This window comes from Varroa jacobsoni, unplaced genomic scaffold, assembly GCF_002532875.2.
Source record: "Varroa jacobsoni isolate VJ856 unplaced genomic scaffold, vjacob_1.0 scaffold_404, whole genome shotgun sequence".
NCBI classification, from domain to species: Eukaryota; Metazoa; Arthropoda; class Arachnida; order Mesostigmata; family Varroidae; genus Varroa; species Varroa jacobsoni.
The window spans coordinates 306,307-330,189 of record NW_019213306.1 but is presented as its reverse complement, the minus strand read 5'-3'; the positions used below and the strand labels follow the sequence as shown (position 1 = coordinate 330,189).

Sequence of the window (23,883 nt, the reverse complement as noted above, 5' to 3'; positions counted from 1 at the left end):
CCATGGAAACTAAGTTAATCCTATTATGGAAATTTTGCAGAGATTGAAGCAGTCGATAGTCTGATGATGCAAGGCCCAACCCCTATAATGGATGCATTAAAATTTCTTATACAAGTTCTCTCAATTTCTGCCGGCTATCTAAAGATACACATCGTCTGGAATTGTCGTGCTAAAAGATGACGCCTTTTCTGCTAACCAACTGTGTTCTGGTCGATTGCTTTCCATTGCAACAATAGAAGTTTGATCAATCGTTTTTGCTCATTATCGTTGTATGTAGTCCACTTTTTATCACCCGCCATCAACCGCTTTGGAAGTGGTTCGATTTCGGTGCGTTCCTATACGATGTTCAAGATGAGAGTACAAATAACCCCTTTTTGCACCAGCGAAAAAAAAACGAGTTTCTTTTATCCCAGCCAACGTTTCTCATACCATTTGAAGCTGTTTGGTGGTAAATGTTTGGGTTTTTAGGTGATATTACGGGTAATCACACATAGATCTCGCTTGACTTTCGCGATGATTTTATTAACTATTTCTATAATTGCCCGATCACTGCCAGAAGCGTCTCTGACATTAACTCTGACATTCTGACATTCTCTGAACGAAAGCGCACCCTAGAACGTATCTGAACCTTGAAAAGTGCAGATGTTTTGTAGGCCTAAGTAGCGTTTGTGCCTTTATCGAAACAATACAAAATAATATAGCGGATTTTTGCAGCAGTTTCGCCCACCTTCAATGTACTAATAAAGGAATTCTAGCGTAGCACATTAATTTCCAGCAAATCTCAGCTTATACATGACGTCAACGTTAATTCGACGCAGTCTATAATATCTGAGGCATGGCACTTCAAAGCCAAACCCAAAAAACAGTCAATGATTTTTCGGCAACTTATATTACATCAGGCGTTTAATTTGCATATATATATATATATATATATATATATATATATATATATATACTCTCTTGATGTTGATACGGAGTGCTCGTCTGGCTTATTTTGGATGAAAAACTTCCACGATCGCTGCTGTGAGAAAAACCATCAAAACGTCCTCCCGTCGAATCACTCCAGCTGGACTTCGTGCACGCCCATCTACCACTATGCAATCACTGGGAGACGTTAGGATTTCGTTTACGTGGGTGCCGTAGTGCCATAATGGATGCCGCAGTATTGTTCGGAATACGCGACGCCTAGCGAAAATCATCAGAAACGGCGTAGAAATAGCTTTGTCCTATTTTCGCAACAAAGTCCTGACTGCCACTTCTTGCACAACGCGGGCCTTTGCCGCGCACGCAACTTCGAGGAGCTCCGTACCTTCTGCTCATATCGCGCTGTGACAGAGCAACTATATTGCGGCTTGTCCTTGCCTAAATATAATCCAGACCAATCAGTTACACAAACTCAATTCTACAACCCATATCGTTATCTGTTCTAAGATCAATTTTTGACCACAATAGGTGATGAGGTAAAGAAATAAAACAGTATCTGCCACATACCTAATTAAATTCCTAAAGACACATTGTATAAGCAGTGAGATAAAAAAAAAATGTTTAGAAATTAACAGTTGAGAAATAGATTAGGTACGAAAGGTCAAGTATTTACCAATGAACGAAACCGACCCACTCTAAATTCGATTTGCTGACAGCCGCGTAGCACAATTGAATGTAAACGTTTAATTCTTCTGAGATACTGACTCAGGTATTGCTCGAAAAATGATACAACTGCCCAAGCTCCTGTAGAAATTTTCAACCACTATTATATTCCAGGTGAAAACTAATGTTGGTAATTGGAACTTGCCTTAATTGTATGGTGATTTGTTTACATGTTGTGGGCAGACCCCGCCACGTCGAGCAATGGCACCACCACGGTCTTCCCTGAACGGACCCCAAACGCTTTAAGAGGAGACTTCGATCTCAACTGTTTAAAACTGCTTAGAAGTGCCATTTTTGTACGTGCGGCTGAGTTGAGGAAAGACCCACCAACGGTCACCATATTGTCAGCAGAAATCAAGGGAATGCTTTGGGAGACGGCCATTTTGTCGTCGACCTTGTAGAACGCCTGTGTAATCACTTGAGTTTCGGCTGAACGACCACGCAGCTCGATGCCTTCCTGGATCTCTTCACGTTCCGGAATTGGAAACAATGGCAAGGGCTGCCGGACGTGAAAGTTTCTAATAACAATATGTACAGAAGAATCCTCTTCGTTAACTGTTGCTTAGTTGGTATATTGCATCATTAATTATTAAATTAAATTGAAGTTTATTCGAAAAAAATGTTTCCCTGCAACGTATGTGGCGTGAAATATGCTTGGTAAACAACAAATTTTCTCGTTGGATTACATATCTCTGTCTTTTTCTTTGCCTTTTTAACGAAAGTGAGGGACTTACTTAAATTTTTCGAAACGCGTTGTTGGCGGATATTGTTTTTGAAGACGAGCTTCGGGCGCCACTCTATGAGATCTTCGTCGGAAGTCAGGCGGCGGCGCGATGCGTATTTCTGTCGGAGAGGTGACCTCCACTATAAACGATCAAACCAACAAACCAGTCGATGTGATCTTCGCTACCGTGATAATAACAGTCAGATTTATTATCACCATTATTCTAATAGGCCTAATTTTGTTTTCGTTTATTTATTCCCATTGCGGTACATCCCACCATACCTCATATACTTGCGTGAAGTAGCCCTCTCATTTCCTCAGATCACGGCTGGCCATCCAGTCCCGTAATTACGTTAATATGCTTCATTACCCCATCTTCAGAGAGCCCACATTCATATCTGACTAAAGCCTATAGACTTTTCCGGAACATTATAGACACGCTATGTGATATGGTACTTTTAGCGGTCGTCATTGTTAAAGGTTAGCGCCTATAATGTGTTTGCAGACCAAGGATTTATGCGCTTTTTCACTCGTTACGGGAAAAGCGTTACAATATCAACCAGTCAGTTTTAAGAATTTCGAACCTAATTACCTTTTTGTACAGTTTCGTGGTGGGTGTTTTCGACCAGATTGCGTTTTTCTGTCAATCCCTCGTCGTCCAAGGCCAACAGGAGTTCGTCTTCCTCGTCAATTGCGTTATCCAAGATGCTGAGTTGACGGTCGCCTTTCTGTGGATCCACAAGGGTCAACTTGGGAGGTGGAATGCTGGGCAACGAATACCTCTCCGTGCGGTACTCAAGCTTTTTGATTGGTTGCGTTGTTATAATGAGATGGGCCTCCCCTTCTTCCTCCTCCTCCCCCGGGGGTGTCACACAAATCTCAGGAGTGGACACCGAATTAGAGTTGTTGCTACTGCTGCTGCTGATAGTGCTTCCTGTACTACCCATACTCGATCTGGAGCCGCGCCGTTTGCGCTGAGCGAGTAAAATAGATAATAGAAAACTAATAATAGTATAATTAAAAACAATTTTACTCTCCATTTTATCCCAATTTATAGTCATATGCGAAATTATCAGGTGCTAACAAAGGGGGTAAACCTGCATGAGTAGAAAGACATTCCAGCTTTAATTTACCGGCGAGGGTGGTTTATCAAGACGAACAAGTGGAATCATTTCGAGCTCTTTCTCCACAACAGCGTGAATTTTCCGTCGGTCTTTGGCAACGCCTTCGAGTCTGACCAATCTCTTGTCTTTGTTTGAGGTATCCTTACACTCCTTGAGCACCGACTGCGACATATTGTTATGGTCATGCACTATTCGAGAGTTGTCCACAATAATCGTCGGCGATAAAGGCTGAGACCGTTTAAGTTCCTTCTTGCGGGGCGGTGTCGCAAGAAGAGGTAAGTCTGCTGGAAAATGATATTGTCGGTATTGTATCAGGAGAACTGTTCATATGGTACCATAATAACTATAGCTATTGGGAATAGGTAATGCTTTAGTATGTAGTTGATCTATGTGCAAGCCTCCGGTGAGAACAGCTCACACTGTAAACGCACAACAGTTCTGTTGATGCTATAAATACCTTTCAGGCTGAGTTTTTTGCGTCGGTCCTCTTTGAGCGGAGAGGTCCTAGAGGCCTTTCCGGCCTCGGACACGATGAGCATGTCAGTAACGTCCTGTGACAATGGCGCGGCCGCCACCTTATTTTTCCAGTGTCGATGAAAACGGCACTCCTGTCTTGTATACCTGAAATATCAGTGCAGCCCCAGGCCATGTGGTTAGACTTACAAATTGGAAGTGCCTGTTTTAGACGATATGACACGGCAAGACCGCCTATAACGGAACACGTCTGTTAAGGCTATCTTCAAACGGTTTTAATTGTCGCTCTTATTATAGTAAATCAAAGAGAACTATATTTTATGTGGCCAATGCCTAATAAACCAGTATCTAATAGGACGCGTAGCTAGAACACTTTGACATGAACCAAGACATCAATCCAAATAGGACTGAAGCATTGTGTTGCTGAGATCTTTTCTCATTAAATACACAACATAGAGAAAAACCGATTAGTGTTCTCAATTTCCAGAGATAAATTACAAATAAATAATATGTTGCCAGTTTGGTATACGTACTGCTTGGCCGGTTGCGGCTTTTCGTAATCCTCCGGAGTGAGAAAAGGAGAGCGCCCGAAACCTTCCGGGTCGATAGCGCCCGGCTGACGCAAGAGGCAAGCACGGGTATTTGCCAGATGCGGGGTGTGGCTGGCAGGTGTAGCAAACCCACCAGTCGTCTGCTTGAGTCGGATGATCTTCGTCCTACAGATGACACAGCGGAGGGGCAGCATTCGCTGCGATACAGCCATCTGTATCGTCTTTACAAAGCATTTGCGACACACGACGCGGTGTCCACAAGGAAACGTCTGCATCGTCGCCTTGGCCCCCACACAAATGACACACTATAAATAAACAACCGCATGTAAATAATATGCCATAATTGATCACCGGACAAAGCGTCTTCAAAAAATAAATGGTCTGATATAGTTATTATTCGAATATGTACATAGAAACATATACCGCTCATTTTTCAGGATTCATAGCTTCCCAATGGCCATTACTGCGAAACGTTATTTTTGCTTTTAGTATCCTTTTTACTGTTGAAATTATTCGAACGTACAAAGACAGACCTCTGAAGACATTCGAAGTGCTAAAACTGAGTTTCGTGTTTGTTGACAGAATGTAGAATGACAGAAGTAGGCGCTGGCAGAATGGGTGGGATAGGCTTAGCGAAATAATGGAAATCAAGGTTTGTTTTTCTCATTCTTAAGCTCATATAGTGTTGTGGAGGAGAAACAGTAATAACAATCATAGTGGTGAATGATATGCAGTGTTCTAAACACATGTGCTTTGCTCCATAATAAAATGGTTGGGCGCACGAGCAACAGCATGGAGCGACTAGTCTGCCTTTCTTTCAAAAGTCGCCGCTAGTTTTATCGAAAATTCAAAACACATACGCCGTAAGGTTGATTTTAGAGTGCACTCACAAGCTTTCATTGTGCTCTACTTGAAAGATACTTACTATTAACATAACTGTTGGCTGGATAATTTGTTCCATCGGAATATTTTTAACATATCTTTACGGGACTGTAATTAGTACATTTCTATGCACATGACTTATACCTAAACTGTTCCCCTAGTAGAGATGCTGATTGCTTGTTACTTCAACGACAAATAGATCAATTATCGTCAGTTACCGTTCATCATTCCACAACCATTTGTAGCGTCTTTCCCAAATTGTTATGTTATTTTGAAGATAGCCTGATACATGAAAAAGTACACCGATTTGCTCGTAGAGTCGTCTACGAGCGCCGAGTCTGATATGGCGTTGACGGAAATAGTCCTATACCTGAACTGCACCTCGACACCTTTAGTAGAATTCGCCAGCATTCGAGGTAGTGTTTGCCGGAAAGGAAAGACGACAGAGGTGGCCCGAGCGAAGGAACTAAACAGTTTCGTAGGGTGCGCCTTTTTTCCAATTGTAACATACTACTAGTCTACCGTTCGTTTTACTGCTTAACTATCGTAAAGGTCTTAACAATCTGCTTCCTTTAGCGCAACAAAAGTAAACTTAACTTAATGATACGTAAATCACATCATGACTACGCATACGATCCTACCCGTTCTGCAATGTCAATGTCGTTTAAGTGCTCCGCCATGAGCATAACTCTAACTAGCAATTTTTACGAGATTGAATCTTTTTTATCAAAAAGATTTTCACTTGTGGCGAAATATTGGCTTGTTCGACGTTCGTTTAATACAAGCGGCCACCTGTATCGACTGAATCAGTAAGAACAGTTGGGTATGCTTCGCTTGTACCCCCTTCTCACCCCCCCGCAAAAGCTGCGGCCCTCATCTCTGCCCGAAACGTCAAAAATCGCTAACATCTGTTCGTATTCGATTTTTCTAGCTCATACAATAGCAGCAATAATAGCACAGGCGAGAGTGATAACACCACCGCATATGCTCCGTTCACTGTACAACTGAAGGTCACATAGGAAATGATATATCTTAACCTACGGAAGGATAAATAAGGAGGGTGGACGATACACAGCGTCGCAGAAGGAGGCGGAAGAAGATTCATCCCATACATATATCGTCTTTTGGGTTTGATCAGATAAAAACTTCGTTACGCGTGCTGTTCTGTCAAAATGCCGCTCTTAGGACACTGTCAAGGTATTAGCATAATGTCTACTAACCATTTCCTAAGTTTAGCGCTCATACCGTTAGTTATATCCTATCATGTTCTGTGTACAGAAGTTATAGAAATTTTAGAAGTCGTAAGTTTAATTAAGCAACACTTTACCTCTTCATCCTGTGAGCCAGCGAGCTCTGGTTCATGCTCATCCAGTTTATTTAGCAGCTTGTCCTGTAAATCATCGGGACGATCAATGTTCTACAGTTAGAAATTAGCACTAAGAAAAAGAACAAGGTGAACTTTTCCAATATTGCCCATTGCCGTTAGTGGCGAGAACGTTGCCTCGTCAGGTGACCTTCAGTCAAACTTATAGCGCGTGTGATAAGAGGTCTTAAAGCCTTTTCTGCTTTGGTGAGAAGCAGGTGAGTTTAGACGCCGAAAAGTGCGTTGCCTGTTTGTTACTGAAATAAAAGCGAACAAGAACACGGGGCAGTCACGCAGAGCGGGTTAACACGTTGGGGGGTTGCTGTGCACCGTCACTGTTCTTCTCATTCGTCTCCTCCTTCAGTTCAGAATAAGTAGGTTATAACGAAAGGAAGCAATAAAGAATAGATAAAAGCCATTCATTAACATAGGAATAAAAGCTGTATTTAATGGTGCAGTTAGGAGCTGTGGATCGCCATCACACCTTCGCTAAATTTCAAAAGGTTTCAGTTCTGCTTTAGAGGTTTAGATAGCGTACCGCCTTGTCGAGGATGAGCTTGATGTTCTTGTCGAGATCACGATCTCCAGGGGTAGATCTCTCCTCCTTATTTTTGCCCTGAGAACGCCATCGCCGAACGAAGTTCCATTTCAGTACCTTAGATCTATCTTTGTATTCTTTCTGTGCTTTTGCTAGTGAATCTTGAGATCTAGTCATCTTAGGGGATATGCCACCGAGTGGAACATATTCTTGCTGCACTCGGTGGCAACAGGATGATATCAGTGTAGAGTTAAGAGATGGCATGACACCTTTTGTTCCGTGGGCTGTGTTTGGGCAGAATCAAGTTTTCTGTGTCGGGATAGTTAGGGGCATCTACGTACAAATTCCTAAACCGCACGTCTGCTGACTCAACTATCTTTCGGATAGCACCTCCGTACTGGCGTACATCAGCGGCTAGAAAGCGTCCTCTCGCTCCAGTCGGCTGCCGTTGCTGGTCGCACGTTTATATCCATGACGAGATTTCAGCTCGAGTCGACATTGCTTGGCAGGCAGTCTCACGTTGGAGTACAAACCACGGCGGCCTCGGCTTCTCACACGCTCTACCTGCTAGATCCGCTAGCAGACCTCAGTCAAGTTCAAGTTTCCCTAGCAACGCAACAAACCACAAGCTAGTAGATGGCATCCATTGGCTACCGCTGGGCGAACCACAGTTGAAGTTACAAATTTCCTTCGGAAAATTCATCGTGCGTAGCGCAATCAGTAAGGAACGGCTTTGTCTACCTCCGAGAAATCATCCGAGTGCTTTCATTTCGAACAACCACGAGCACAATAACTCCAGGTAGTCAGGTCCAGGTAATCAGGTCCAGGTAGCAGTAAATAACTGCTAAGGCTGCACGACGACAGTAGTAGCTAGTAAGCATCTTTTTCGCCTCCTTCGATATCTAAATCGTTAAATGACACGTGGACGTGTTGAACGCCACTCTCCGTTAAATGAGATAGATCACAGGTGCAGATCCCTAGTCAGGCTTAAGATTTCGGCGTCTTGTCGTTATAAACGCCGATGTATTTTGTGTGTCCCTATTTATTTATGTTCGGTAGAAATAGGCTTAATTTCGAAAACGTTAATTTTGTCTCAATATCCGTAGTATAAATAATATCTGACTAAACTAATAAGGAACGCTATCGTGGTTAATGTGTTTTGTATTATCGCCTTATCACCAGTTCAACTGTAATTAAATCTCTATGGAAAAATATCATGTATTTTTTATGGTATGAGTAGGCTTATACCAAAGTGCAGTATCTTAACATGTTGCACAGAGGGGAGCTCTGTCTGCGTGCTCTCCATGAAATGGTATGAGACGTTTTTCAATGAAAGAAAAATATCAAATGCTCTTTTAATGTTGCATTACACATGCGACATGGATGTTGTTTAGGGACACCTCCATCAGATGCCGATGATGGCTTTGGTATTAGATCGTTTGAGTATTATATACCGCAGGTCCTATGGCTGAGTCCTGTCTAAATTATTTATTCGAAATGGATGTGCTCACATCATTGTTATAGCAAACCTACCAGCGTAACTGAGTTAAAGAATACGTTTGCTCGACATCAGCTAAGCAATTTCAGCACAGCTTTGGCCGTTTTAGACTCGCCAATTAGGAGATCAAATGCTGCTTGTGTATAAGCCTTAAGGTGTCCATGAATGCCCTTGACATTCATCATTCAAAATATGGATTATCGTCAGCCGCAGTCTACGTAGAAATCGTTTGGGAGAGGTTTAAATCCGTCATTGTTTAGTTATAGGGCAACTATGCAACGGTGTTGTGTACCGTTGGCAGCATACCAGCCCATAGCGGTAACGACAACTCAACGGGGTCTGCTAATTCTGTTAACAACGGTTTTTGGCTCATGCTAGCAGTAGTAGCGACGAGTTGGAAATTACGCCTGACGTGCTACTGCGACGTCAGTTGACGTCTACTGTCATATATCAGGGCGTGGACGCGTAAGATCACGCACGTCATGACCCTCTTGTCGGGATGACACTTTGTGATCGGATAGTCCTTTCCGACATCAAATGGACGTACTCTAGGGATACCCTAAGACTAGGGACTAGTCTGATTTTGAAATGTCACATTCATACGAAGACACTTTTGACACGCGGGTCATCTAGTAAGTGGAAATGAGAATAGGGTTTATGAATCTAATTCCATCTCCATAAACTCAACTATTCTAGCTTTCAAAACAGGTCACGCAACGCACTTTAGGCAAAGGTATGAAAAAAGCCAGTTTGGCAATTTTAATAGTTATTGGGTAATATATGACGGCAACGGCGATTTATAATAGCAATAACAGTAAGATAGCTGCATCACTACTGTGTGATAGTTTCCACATGTATAAATGGGCATAAGCAAACAACGCTAGAGCATGACCCATTCGAGTAATAAGCTATTGACGGCTAGCTCAAGCGATTAAGGCAAGTCGCACATATACGACGATTGCACATATCTGTTTTACATTAACATGATTTATTTGAGCTAGCTACTTCCCAATGACTCAATGTTATCAGTCTTCAATAGTTGTCCTTGACATTGACACTTTGTGAAAAGAGTTTCCCAATATGTTTTTTAAACAGTCGGAATTGGCACTTCTATAACACAGATCAGCATCATGGCGTCACAAACGGAATGATTAAAAGGTTGTTGCGACTGCTACGGATGCGTGGTATCAAAAATACAGATAAGTAGCAAACGATTTTGTACCGTTGAGCTTCTATTCGTAAACGCTAGTACGAGAGTCCAGCTCGTACGAGAGCCGGTCCTTTAATTGATACGAACACATACAGATCATTGCTCTGAAAAGTAATTTTTGGTTGACCTTTAGCTAGAGGCAGTCTAGCGGATATGTTATATATCTATACACGTTCTATTGTTTGGACATACTGATTTTTAGATAATAGAGGATAATTATTATAACAAGCGGTACATACAATCTTGCTGTTGAGGTTGGCGAGTTCGCGCTCGGTGACTTTCCTCCGGTTAACTTCCTGCTGATGCCGTTTAAATTCGTTAATTTTATAGACGAGATACATCCCCGGTAGCGCTAACACCACCAACGGCTTCATAAGCGTAGACGACACAGCCTTTGCCGGCATGTTGACTACTACAGCTACTTATGATTGACGGAGTCGATTTATACGACACCGGTCAAACGGTGACTGCATTAGATGCAGAGCTTGGCGGAATACTTATTACATCATTTCTTCTTCTTCTTCTTCCTCCTCCAGGTTTGTTGCTGCATTGGCTGATTTTTTACTGCTGCTGCTGCTCTCGATTGCGTGTTGTTATTGTCACGTCAGAGTCACGTTTTCTTGGTCGTCAATAGTTTACGTACGAGTACTTGAGCTTAGCAGTAGTACTTAGTCGCCATCACCTTCACCTGGCGCGATTACCGCAAAGTTAATTTGGGCTCTTTTACCCCGTCTAGAAAGCACGCTATATATCTCTTTAAAAAGCTACTTCCTGCGATGCTATTCCTGGTGCTGGGTAGGGCTCGTTCCGCTTTCCCTGCCCGCTGTATTTAATACGCGCGTCTGATCCTGCTTCGTCATGCTTCGCTTCTCGTCCAATGGCTCTTTGCGGTTTTATCCTCATCATCATCATCGTCGTCGTCTTCGTCGTCGTCGTCGTCGTCGTGGTCGTCGTCGTCGTCGTGGTCGTCGTCGTCGTCGTCGTCGTGGTCGTCGTCGTCGTGGTCGTCGTCGTTGTTATCGTTGTTGTCGTCGTTGTCGTCGTCGTTGTTGTCGTCGTCGTCGGTGTCGTCGTCGTCGTCGTCGTCGTCTGCGTCGTCTTGTCTTGTTTCTGCTGCTCGAACGAACTACTTGTTGTTTACGTTGGATTTATTTGTCTATTTGACTTTGATTATTCTCACGCGCACTCGCACCCCTCTGCTTAACTTGGGACACAAGCGAACTGCACTAGGTAAAATCACAACCTGGCTTGATACTGACACTTCCCCCCGCTGCTGCTATTGCCGCTTGATAATGTCGCTTTCACCCTATTGAGACGGCTGGAATCGTTTGCCATTAGCACCAGAGCTACGGCATTCCGCAGAGCGTTCTTGCACGCCACACGTTTCACCGGCAAAATTAGCATGAATACATAAAGCGCGACCAATGCCACCGCGCACTGATGCTGTGTCTTCTCTCATCACTGGTCATCGCTTACTTCAAGCGCACCCAGACTTTCCGTCGCGTCACAACGCGCGCAGAGATATTCACTTGGACCGTCCTCATCGGACGACCATGAAGTGTCGGATACGACCACACATCTGAGACATCCCGTACGTAATTTGACGGCTGTTATTTTTAGCTCTGCATTGGTAACCGTTCTTCCTGCTCAGTGCTGCTGCTCAAATCTTCTCGGACTACATTTGCATTATACGTAATTTTAGTAAAAACTTACTACAACAGTATGCATAACTTAGGAGCTCGTTTGTTGTTATTAGCACTGCAGCTGTCTGGTTAGGTATATACCTAGGTACGGATCCAAGGAATCGTGATATGGCACTTCACAAGAGAATGGCGTGCGGCTCCCGTCTTAGAGTAGAAGAACTAACACTAGACCATAGATGATTAGATAAATGCTAGTTGATTAATAGATAGTTGATGGACTAGGGCACTGAAATAACTCGAGTGTTTCGATGTTCGGCTTTTCTTGGTCCATCCGATTGTCGATGGTCTTTGTTGGTTGGCTGTCTGAAGACGATCTGATGATGCAGTGGCTCTCTCCGGGCGCCGTCTAAGGAGCCCGGTTCAGCGCTCGGCTAGTCCGGGCCCGAGCCCGACGTACGGCGACACTGACGATCGCTGCTAACGTGTCAGGATATAGCCGGTGTGGTTTGCACTGCGGGCGGCGACGCGCTCGCTACAGCGGGCAGCGTCGTTGGGAGGCGCAGGAGCGATGCCACTGCAGCAGAAGGCTGCAACGTCACGGTCATTCAATAGCAGCAGCATCAGCAGCAGAAGGCTATATTGCACTTAGCATCGGAGGCGGGAGGGCGGACTCGAGGTAAATGCCAAACTCGAATGCGCTGTCAGGGAGAGCGGCGGGACGTACCGAAGGAGAGACAGACAGACAGACAGACGGGGGAATAAGGGGAGAGGGGTATAGCCGCGCCGTGCTAAGGCTGCCGCCACCGCCAGGAGATGGGGCAAAAAATAGATACAGAGGGTGAAGGTGCGTAACTGCTCGCGCGCGAATTTGAATCTGGTTTAGCCGATAACGACCACAAGCAATCATGACGTGGCAGGATAGGAGGCTGGTCGGCCTTTCTTAGTCGGACGGGCTAGTAGGGAGTCACTAGCGGGTCGTGTGCTGGGCAGCACACGTTTCGGCACGGGGCACAAACCAGATAAACGCAGCGGGACGAATTTCTCAAGAATACGGGTCCATCGAAAGCTGACAGAAAACCGTACCTTCGCATTCATGTTCGCACTCAGACCTTCCACAGCTTCACCAAGGTACAGCTTAGTAATGAAGCAGCATGAGCAGCAACCATCGCCCAAATTTTAAAGATGAGCGCTATTAAAAGGCGCACTATCGCGTAGGCACTAGCTGTTTGAAATTCCGATAAGAATACTCGGGTTGAAGCTTCAACATAGATCGCCTTGCGCTCCTTAAAGTTTAAAGTCAGCCTTAGCGCTCACATAACATCGACATGTCTAGGACTAGTTGTAGTCGCATAAAATAAGTGAACGACTCACCGAAGTACAAGTCTGAGTGGCGCATCTACAAAATGGGTAACCCGTTTTTTTTTACTCAACTCTTTTTTCACTAACTGAGCCCTTATCCTCGTTGTCTGTTATTTTTTCTAAAGCAATTTTTTTCATGACCTCTATATATTTGAACCTCGAAAACTGTATTCATAAAGACTGGTTGGCGCCGCTGCTGACATACGCTAAATAGATAGGTATTCTGTTTTACTGTATTAGGGACACCTCGACTTGGCTCAGTTGTGGGCTCTGTATAACGATGTCCTAAATGTCTCCTTGACTTGTTCTCCCATTGGCAGGGATAGGCGAAACGATCCCTTTGTCTCTGAGTGCTCCAAGGTGTCCTGGGGCGCGAGAGAAGTGGCTGCTGCCGCTGGCTACACTTCTCAGTTTGGAGCCCTCTCCCCAACTAGAAAAGATCTATATTGTGCACGCCCCTGTATCTTGAGCCCAGAGCGCTGCTTCTGCTATTTTACTTACCTTTGTTCATCGCCTACAATATGCCTGTTCATCTGTCATTTCCTATAAAAGCCCATCCCATATCTGGCTTAACCTTATGAATTTTTAAGGTTTACACCTTGGAGCTTTCCAGTAATTCATTCGTTAGTCTTTTGCCTTACTTCTTGGTTCTAGATAAGTATCTTGTAATCTAAATAAGAAATATTATCTTTTTTTTTTTCGTTTATATTACTAGAGATGTATGGTACATGTGTGTGTGACTGTAGGGTGGTTAGAACGCCAGTCATTAATGTTCGTGTTCAGGTTATTAGGCTTTTACAAGCAGACTTGAAATAAACTAAACTTTGGACGACTTGGGCTAGATGATGGTTCTTTAATATGTGTTAAGGTTCACGCCTTAATTTTTTAAACATTTGTCCAGCGCTCTGGACAATCACATACGCATCATTCGCGTTCCCATCTGTAATTTCTCTATCTGTGGCTTCTCAAAGTAGATCGATAGTAGGATATGCTTGCCCACCAGTTTGTTTTTTTAGGACATGAAAAACCTTGTAGTCACACGGACTTATATCGAAAGCGTAAACGCGTTGAAGCTAATGTTGGAATTCCTTTGCTCAATCCAGCGAGTGACTGAGTCATAGTGATGAGGTCTGACATCCTAATCAAATGAACCGATTGTGTGCTTTTGATTTGCGTACCAATAATAGCTGAACGTTCTGGTAACTTCGAGTTGACGGGCTACATTTATTGTTTCATTTTTGGGCGAGTACCTCATAGTAGAACACGCCCTGATGCCCATTGCAGATACTACTATCACGTTACACCCGAACCTACTCAATAATGTCACTGAATTTGATCACATTCTAGGGCGGCACCATTCTCTTGCCTGGTACCTCTCGGGCTGGCGGTGATCATTGAATCATGCTTTGTACACGGCGACCGTACGCTCCAGGCGGGTTTTTTGTTGACTAAAGTTCCGCAAATTGCCCATGAAATACGCTACACAAGTTTATTTACAAGGGACTCATTTTTTACTCAGTTATCGAATTCGGGTTAGTTTCGGTAAACACGGTCCTTAAATTCTAAGCTCTGCTTTCGTGAAAACCCTCATCGATTTTGGCTGTCTTGCAAGTCCCAATATCTGATCATTTCCTCACTGCGCTTCAAGCATCTAGCTTCTGTTTTTGAAACGTTTGCACCACTGATGTACTGCGTTTTCACTAAAGGCCTCCTTGTTTGGTGTTTCTACCGATGTTCGGTGAATTGCTCTCGCTTTCGAGGAACAAAAACTTAACCACTGACTGTTGATTATTGAAATAAAAAATGTCCTGCTTTTAGAACTTCTTTTTTCTGTACTAAACTTAACCCGTTTTCACTGAAATATTGGACTATTTACCAATCAAATTTCATAAACTAGCAGCGGTTAATTAAAAGGGGGTCCGGGTTAATTAAGGGTCCGCCGGATATGCTTATACTAGCCTAATATTTTTAAAAAGTTTCTACTAGTACGTGTTAGTCGACATTATTATTATTATTATGATTGGTAGTAGTTTGAGCAGTAATAATTATTATAAAAGAAGGAAAGCGCGTTGTTAATGCTCACGGTCGAGGTCTTGGGTTAAACCAATTATTCTATTTTTATTGAATCAAGGTGACCATAAACAAGAACAGCGTTTAAAGATACCAGAAATCTGCCTATAACGTCTCATCATAGACAATTGCTAACTAATCAGCTAGTTGACTTTAGGATCAATACTGTAAAACCGTAGACTTAAAGTAATCAGGGTAATGCTTAGAGAGGATAATACAATAGATCTGGAAACCAATAGTTGCGCTGTTTCACAACAAATCTGTCCTCTGTCCACCTGCTTCCTCTGGTGATGCAAGTTTCAAGTCTTTCTTGATTGCCATCGGTGAAATATAAAACATCGCTGCGAGAATATAATTACGGAAAGTCCCAGGTCCCGGCGAGTTCCACGAAGACACTCAAATCACCCAGAAGCTTTCCAGCGGATTGTAACCTCTGGATGGGCATATTCCCAGCAGACTAGAACATAGCAGAGCATATAGTCAACCTTAAGCTAATCAAGGAGCTGGACCCTAAGGAAGCACCTTTAGGTAACCAGTATGGCTTCAGGAGAAACTACTCCACGCACATCAAAAGGGTTCTGGATATCACAGAAGTGCTAAGGGCAACGTCCTCTCAATATAAAAGACATTACCTGACAGTCTTTCTGGACATAAAGGATACGTTCAACTCGGTGACCTACGACGCGATAGATGATGTCTACGAAGGATAATAAGATCGCACCTAAGCGAGAACAGGCGCTCTAGTGCATCAAGGCAAGGATTCCACACGGTTCGGTCCTCAGGTCCACCTTATGGAGAACTGCGTATGTCGGAATGCTATGCACCTTCTAGGTATATACTCAGTGGCGTACACAGACAATCCTGCGCTGGTCCTGACCGACCAAAATCTTCAGCAATTGAAACAAATCGCAAATGCGGGGCATCGGACGAGGTTAAACGGAGTCGGACTATTTAAACGGGTTAAATACCTAGGGATTAGAGCCAATCAAATACCGACTCTCACACCGCATGTCCACTATTTGGCAAAGCGGGCCGCCCCGTGGCAACCGACCTTCGATGCCTGTTTGCACGGACTGAGAGCCTCAAACAAGGGGAAGACATGGGTGGCATCGTGCTATATGGTGCCCCGGCTTGGGAAAATAGAACTATGAAAAACTCGACGCGTAAGCTTCTGAATAAGACGTAGCGCCCAATAGCTCTCAATATTTCAAGAAAAAACTGTATCGCAGCCATGGCTTTCATGCAGACTCTTCCATGATAAATCCCGTAATAGCTCACGGCTTCCAAGCTATCGGAAAGAAAAGCGAACTCGACCATGGTACAGTTGTTAAACGATCGCAACGATGGACCAACAATTCCACCAGCACAACTCAAATTTTGGACGAAACGCCTAATCCCTAATTTGGGTGAGTGACCATGGGACCCTCGAGGGGTATTTGTTATTCAATTGATAAAAGCGTATCTTCTGCTTACGTAAACTACGATACGGGAAACGTAAATAGAACTCAACTTACATTTATATTTTGCCTGAAGTTTGACGCAGGACCCGTTTACAGCAAACACCTGATCTCACTCAGGATATAAGTTGAGTCACAATACCGAGTGCAATGTTAAAGGCAAACAATCATGGAAGGGAATAGTGACGTATGCCAAGCACACAATACAGATTAAATACGGGAGTCAGAGAGAAAGTGAAATGCATGGGTACATTCATTAAGCAGATAGAGGTCGTTTGGTGCAGTATTTTAACATGGTCCCAAAAATACTTAAACTGAGGCACTAGACGTAGTACCATGATAGTGTACGCTTGTTTTGTCAGCGGTGAAAGAACGGATGATTCCGGCCGAAAAGCACCATTAATGCAACGTACGCGCCTTCTTCATGGCTGCTCTATTTATATTGGCTGCTGACGTAGGCATAAGGAGAGCGATAAAACGAGGCACTTCCAGACAGGCACACTGCTGGATCTGCTCAATGAGTTCAGATGCCACCTACTTTCTAACAGTAACACGTCAACGTTTGAAGGCTGAATGCGAATATTCGTAATAGGCACATCTGGTTTGAGTGGCCGAGAAACTCAGTATATTGTAAGAAACAAACAAGAAGAACGCTCTTAAATAACATGTGTTAGTTAAAGTTGAGGTGCCCCCCAACAACGAGGAATCACTTTGTAAAGGAAAGCTAGGCTATCACGCTAGATCCAATTTCATCGGAAAACGCGCTTAAACACTAGTTGTAAATTGGCTTTTGCTACACTGTATCAAAACCGGGTGTTGGCTAGTTGAGATTCGGCCGCGACGTCTAGCTTTGTACGAAGCTGATATTCGTGAGTAGTCAAGTCGACTCGTTAGCAGTACCCCGCACTACCGAGGCTTAGGTTAGTGATACAAGTGAGAAGGGAGCCACACAATTAGCTAAGGAAAGAGGTAAACGTCATGCCCTCTTGACTCCGCAAAGCTATACAAACACTTCAAAAGTATACATGGAAATTTGAACACAATCCCATGAATCGTGCTATTGTACACTGATGTACGGGATAAACAAATGATACGCAAGGAGCAGCAGGAGGTTAAGTTGTACGATTTTAATCGCGCAAAACGGCTGCACCATACCTGACCCGCAATCAGCAGCCGAAAGGAGCGTGTGGCATGTGTCGTTGCTAGACAAATCCTATTCAGTGCTTGCTTACGGCATGGACGCCTACCAACAAGCTGCAGTGATGCTTCCCTGAGTGTCATACCTCCGAGTGGCACAATTGAAGCCTCCCGTCTGATCAACTGGCATTGTACGAGTGGTAACTTGGGTTCTTTGCTGTTCTCCCTACTGCCCAATGATGCGCCGCTCATTGTTCAATGGGACAGATAGAAACACTGCTGTGCGCCGATGATCCTGTTAGCTTTGTTAGGAAATTCTGACAGGGTTATCTTGAAGCGTGTGAGTCTCTTTGAATACCTGAAGGTTACCTTTTTCATGGATGATAGCTGAATGCTAGAAGAGCACATCGCGGAAAATATACGGCAAACAATAGTTGCGGGTGTGGGAATACTTACATCATCTAGTCTTTACGTACAAGGCTAATTTTATTCAAAACGTAATTTCTGTCATTTCGTACGAAATGATTAGACATACCTCTTGTCGAAACAGCTCGAAAGACTTAACCGAGTAAAGCTTTCATTTCTGAAATTTGCAGTAACTCTGCATCGTTTATACGGACAACTACGTGTACCATCTCGGCGGCATACCGCTATCTGTAAAAAACCTCTGTTTATTTGAGTTTCACCAGCCCGTAAGAGAAAAAGATGCCGGAAATTATTCCTGACCCTTGTAATATGGCTGATACGGCTAGTAAAGCTTGGCAAGGGTCAGGCATCGATGCATAGTGACACTTTTTGCAGTACCTGGGTTTGATCATAGCATATGTGGAAGAGTAGATTTTTACCTGCCGAAGGTACGCGTACCTGGACAAGATATGGGGTAGTGTGCGTCCTGTACCATGCAGAGACATACAATATAGTTGGATAGTTCAAGCACATTAACTATAAATACAAATAAACATTACGTTACAATGTCATTTTAAAAAAGCACTGTATATCAATGTGTCTTTTAATAAATAAAAGTCAACTCCATAATATACAGAAGCGTCACAAATGAATAAATGATCATCTAAAGCTCGTCAAATGTCTCAAAATATATAAAATATATATATATGAGACATATGGCTTAAGAATATCCGTAGTAAGTTTCAACAATGAAGCGTACACTGGTTGCTTGGTTTTCCTAATAAGATAAATAGTAATCTTCTAGTTAGTCTATTCAAGTGACTGACAAAATACACAACGATATTCAAATTGCGAATAGATAAATAGGTTGAGGCAAAAATGCCACGTAGCAGGTGGTCGACTGCTCCAGAGGGCTCGAGCACAAGACTGGTAACCAGCTTACCATTGGTAAGGATTGGACATCCAGCTTATCATACGAAGGTAATGTACAGCCACGCGAGGTCACACGCTAACTACGCGCGACTGGGTGCATGACAACCTCCATAAAAAGAGAGTCCTACTTTGGCTGGCTATCTTTTGCCTGCGGCATGAGGCCCACGAGCTTGAAGTCGGTGAATACGGTGAGCTAAACTATCTGTGTTTGCAAGCATACGGGCAAATTTCACTATAGTTGGAAAATGATATTTCGTTAAGATCTAATAAGTGTATTCAATTTAATAGGAGCTTTGCGAAGTACAATATCAGGCCCCGAGTCTTTGTCCGCGGCCGTTTTGTCTCCTGAACGAACCCAACTTGATTCATTGATATTACATGCAGCACGACCATATATGCGGCACCACCTCGTCCTAAGTCCGTGCTTTTCCACAGTTATTTATTTATTTATTTTTTATTATTATATTTAATTAATCTTACCGGCCGGAAAAGCATCACATATCAACTTCAAAATCGCCAATGTAGACCCAAAGTAATTTTACTAAATAACTACAGGTGGGATCTTTAGATTACCTAGTCTACATCAAGTACCCCTTTACTTAATTCGAAACAAAGTATTCTTTTAATCGAGCAATGTGAGTCATATGTGTATATATAACTGACATTTCATCAGTCGTTTGGTAAATAAACCGAATTAACACCTTGTGGTCAAAAATTGTTTACACTTCCTCAACCATTTTGGAAATGAACGTATAGATCTGCAATATAATGAATTTAGAAATTCTTAACGCTTGTTAAAAAAATCTCAGAAACGTCCAGCTTGTTTAAATTAACATTACGCTCCATGCCTAACTCTTCCCGTGAAAAATACGTACGCGCAGCTCCTCTAGAGGTTGAAGCTCTAGCGATCCAAAAAAAAATCAACCGAACCCGGTCACTTTACGGGGGTTCGGGAAGACAAATAGCTACGGTCTTAGTAGCATTATGCTCCACTAGCATTCTACAACCTATAAAATAATTACATTTATAACAGCTTAGCATATTCATTTTATATGCTATCCTATAGCATGCATATGACGGGTTCACAAACATGGCTAGCACCAGTCGTAGTATGTAGCAACACGAACAATTCCCCTCTCCATTTAACTCCTTATCTTCTAACAGTTTTACCAGCCTGTTTTAATATATTGTCGCTGTTTAATATATTGTTTTAATATATAATAGCCGCTATCTCGCTATGTTTTTTCCTGAGATTCTGCAACGCCGATGTCGTTATCCCGTGAGAAGCACCTTTTTAAAGTGTTCAGTCAATCAATAAAGAACATTTATCCTGTTCTTCTATTGAAAGTCCAGCGGTAGTGAGTTACCGCGTCAGCTTGTTCAGATGATTCGTATTATACCCTGTTGTATGACCTATCCTATATCGTTGCAATTACACGCTTCCTACAGTCAGATCTTTTCTATCTAGTCAATTTCATAGCCTATGTCAGTGACCTCCCCTTATTTTAATACAATTATACGAAAACCCCATTGCAATATTTGGTTCCGTTCTCCCAATCGACATCTCATGTATGGGCTATCGTATTCTGCTTCAATTTTTCGCTCTCAATGACAGATCTGCAATGTCCGTCGCAGTTCTCCTGAGGTTCTACAGGACTGATTCCCTTACCCCTGCAGACATCCAGCTCTAGTTTTCCTGAGAGTTTGTTGCGTTGAATTTTGTCGTTTGCTGCGACAATCATTCATTCATTCATTCATTTATGGCGATTAGCAACAGGTGGAGTCTAGATCTGGTTGGCTTTGGTGGAGCCAGCATCTTTGTGATCTCGTAACTATACAACAATTATTAATGTTGTTAATGTGTTCTGCTATTTACAAAGTAGAAAATTAAACTAAAGACATCTACATAACAGCTATATAACGTCCAATGACAGCTAGACTGCTGTATTGACAGAGGCAAAAGTTAATAGCTAACTTCAAAGTCAAGTTTCCACGCACATTTGTCTGCACGTATATATCAGAGCAGCGGACAATTCTGATGGACCCTTGAAACAGTGGTGCGGCGTTGTGGTCGAATAGACAAAACCAACAAGAATTTACTGTCGTCGAACTTAATAACTTTTTCCGTAAGAAGGCCTAAATGTAATTGTCCTAGCAGTACAAGTTGGGAGGATTCGTTGACGCAAATCGCGCATTGTCTTTAAGCGCCGAGGATGACGAAGAAGTCACTGGCCTTCGCGTATGACCAACAAAACGATCAAGATCAGTTTCTATGGATGAAAAAAGAACTGTCTTTATAAGCGAAGATATGCGCTTAATCGGCTTTGGTTTACCCGCATTTGTCCCAGGAGGAGGCTCTAGCAGCCCACAAGAAGTTAGTTCAATCCGTTGGGCTTCAATGCAGATGGGTCAAACAAATTTGTAAACCTAGACTGTTAATAATAAAGGTAAATAGATTTTATATTTATCCGACTGGACTAATACGATTGCAATTCATCGGCACAAAAAGCAAGTAATCGGCCAAAGTAGCTTACTCTGAGGTGTCTCAGCGAGCTGAAGGGTGAAGCTCTTTAGGATTACGCCTAGTTTCGCCTGAAGACTTCGATATAATTAATCAACTCTCCGAGAGTGATGAATATACCTGTTCCCACACTTCTGATCGTCGAACTAAATAAGTGATAGCTTGAAATATGTGATTAAGTGAAATGAATATTGACGCAAGCCTCTATTAGAGAGAGGATCAAACAGTCTGTTCTGAACTTTGTAAATACTTGAGCATATCTTATCACATGTGTATATCAATAAGCCAAGGAAGCAGATCTCGATGAATAGTCTGTTCTGGGAAAAAGCGACCATCTCACAGAATATGCCCTCTTCTTAAATCGACATGATTGCTTACCGCAACGTATTGTGGTATTGTGCTCGTCACTTTATAAAGAAACTGATCTTGTACTAGCAACCGTTTGTACATGTTGCGATTGAACTTGGTTCGCGTGACAAATCTGCTCATATATTTATACGGTAAATTTGAAATACTCCACATTCGACGATTGTATCCAGAAAAAAGGTCATGCCAGATCCCATATCCTTCTCGTATCTTAATATAGCCAAAGAAACACGTCGGCTGCTATATAGGAACAGATGAAAGAAACAGCGTAAGTTGAGTGTTTAGGACCAGCTGCAAGGCAAGCTTATGTCACTTCTTAAACGTAGACAAGAAGAAAAACCGCATTCTATAATGTATATAGGAAGGTTGATGTAGCTGTCGTTGGCGGTGTAAAAGACATAATACAAACAGTAGTCCCCACATTAAAAGTATGCTGGCCAACACAAGTTATTATATAATGTTTCCCTATTTCTCATCGGCCAATAGGCCGTTTGAATACTGAGGACTACTTTGTCCGACACTATTTCATGAAAACTATTTAGAGTCCTGCTGCGACACGCCATAAGCCACGATTGTTGGCCAATACGTGTTCCCTAGAGGATGACGACGACGATTGTGACGTCTCCATTGTCCCCCCAGTCCTGTTCTAAAAGACGGTAATAATCGCAGTGGTCGAGTGCTGTTACGTTTGGCATCGTCTCACTGTATTTAATAGTTCAGATCTCAGACTACCTCGTCTGCTTCTACATTTAGTGGACAAGACGCGTTAGCACTGCACCGTCACGGTAGCAAGATAGTGTTATATATTATCACACACACATACATATATCAATGGACAGCTAGACAGATAGATAAGCCATCTTCTTAATAATTATACCATATACCTAGCCAGCGAACTCTTGTTCTTGCTATTGGTTTTGTGGCAGAGTAAGCGGCCTAAATTCGTCCATTACTGCTCTATGATAATTCGTATTTATCTACTTTGCTAGTAATTAAATCATGTAACTCAGTTAACATATAATTGTTGATATATTCTCTGTTATCACTTTATGACTTGCCTCTTATTATTAGACTAGATATATATATATATATATATTGCAACGAAGCACTTAATCTCTCCTCTCTTTCCATCCTTTTGATGCTAAATAAATCTTTAAGGGACTTTTACAGTATGTCGAAACAAACAACTTAATTGTTTAAAGTAACTCATCAATTAGTTCGTAGTATTCCAGGCTCTGCAATATGGTTAGTGTCTCATCTAGGAACACTGTAGTCCCAACAGATAAGCTCATCTCTGCAGCTCGTAGATCCTTAATGAGCACCACCTGTTCCTTATCTTCGTTTGTCCTTACTCATTTGTTTCTACTCATATCGTTTGTACAAAGTGTATTTTTGACTGGTGCCTATAGTTCATACCAACCCTACCATAGGTCTCCTACTTAACTTAGCTGTTAGCACAGTGTACACACAAAAGTGGGTACAATTTTCTGAACAGATAGCAGATAGCCACCAATTTTCGATAGAAGGGTTCTTCTATAAAATGCGGTTCTTCACAGCTTACGTGATGATTTCTATGAACGGATATGGAAGATGATCTTCAGCTATCATAAAGAAGCACTACGTAATTCATCTTCAATGACAACATATGTTTATTCAGATAGTTTTGTTGTGGATATAAATGTTTATCCACATTTGCGTCAATAAGTAATTAATAACGAAGCACAAGATCATTATTTTTCGGATCTGCATTCGCTAATTTCATCACCAGATCAGGCAATAGACCAGGCAGCGATATCGGGTAAAATCGACAAACAGGGGAAGAAAATAGTCGTGGGCTGATTGAAGTTGGTGCCTGCTGACCCAGCAGTTCACTCTTGATAATGACAGTAAACAGGATATTATTCTCTATATTTCTACATCTGAACGTCGTCTTGGCATATCCGGTTTGTCTCATTGCCTATGGACGCCTATTATTCGTTAC

At 42.6% G+C, this 23,883-nt stretch overlaps 1 protein-coding gene across 3 annotated transcripts; it reads right to left on the bottom strand.

The window, feature by feature from the left end:
• Nucleotides 1-495: 495 nt before the first annotated feature.
• On the bottom strand, nucleotides 496-12,275 carry LOC111260130 (uncharacterized). 3 transcript variants are annotated; one of them, XM_022832645.2, is made up of 9 exons: nucleotides 10,251-12,275; nucleotides 6,730-6,792; nucleotides 4,503-4,825; nucleotides 3,953-4,116; nucleotides 3,505-3,779; nucleotides 2,964-3,345; nucleotides 2,382-2,511; nucleotides 1,793-2,165; nucleotides 496-1,362 (listed from the first exon to the last, which is right to left on the bottom strand). In XM_022832645.2, exons 1-8 carry the CDS (start codon nucleotides 10,413-10,415, stop codon nucleotides 1,814-1,816), a joined length of 1,854 nt encoding a protein of 617 aa, XP_022688380.1. In that variant the 5' UTR covers nucleotides 10,416-12,275; the 3' UTR covers nucleotides 496-1,362; nucleotides 1,793-1,813. The 3 variants fall into 3 exon arrangements, with proteins under 3 accessions (XP_022688380.1, XP_022688377.1, XP_022688378.1); XM_022832642.2 differs by lacking the exon at nucleotides 10,251-12,275 and adding an exon at nucleotides 7,304-7,791; XM_022832643.2 differs by lacking the exon at nucleotides 10,251-12,275 and adding an exon at nucleotides 7,304-7,791 and having other exon boundaries at nucleotides 3,505-3,776.
• Between the last annotated feature and the right edge of the window lie 11,608 nt (nucleotides 12,276-23,883).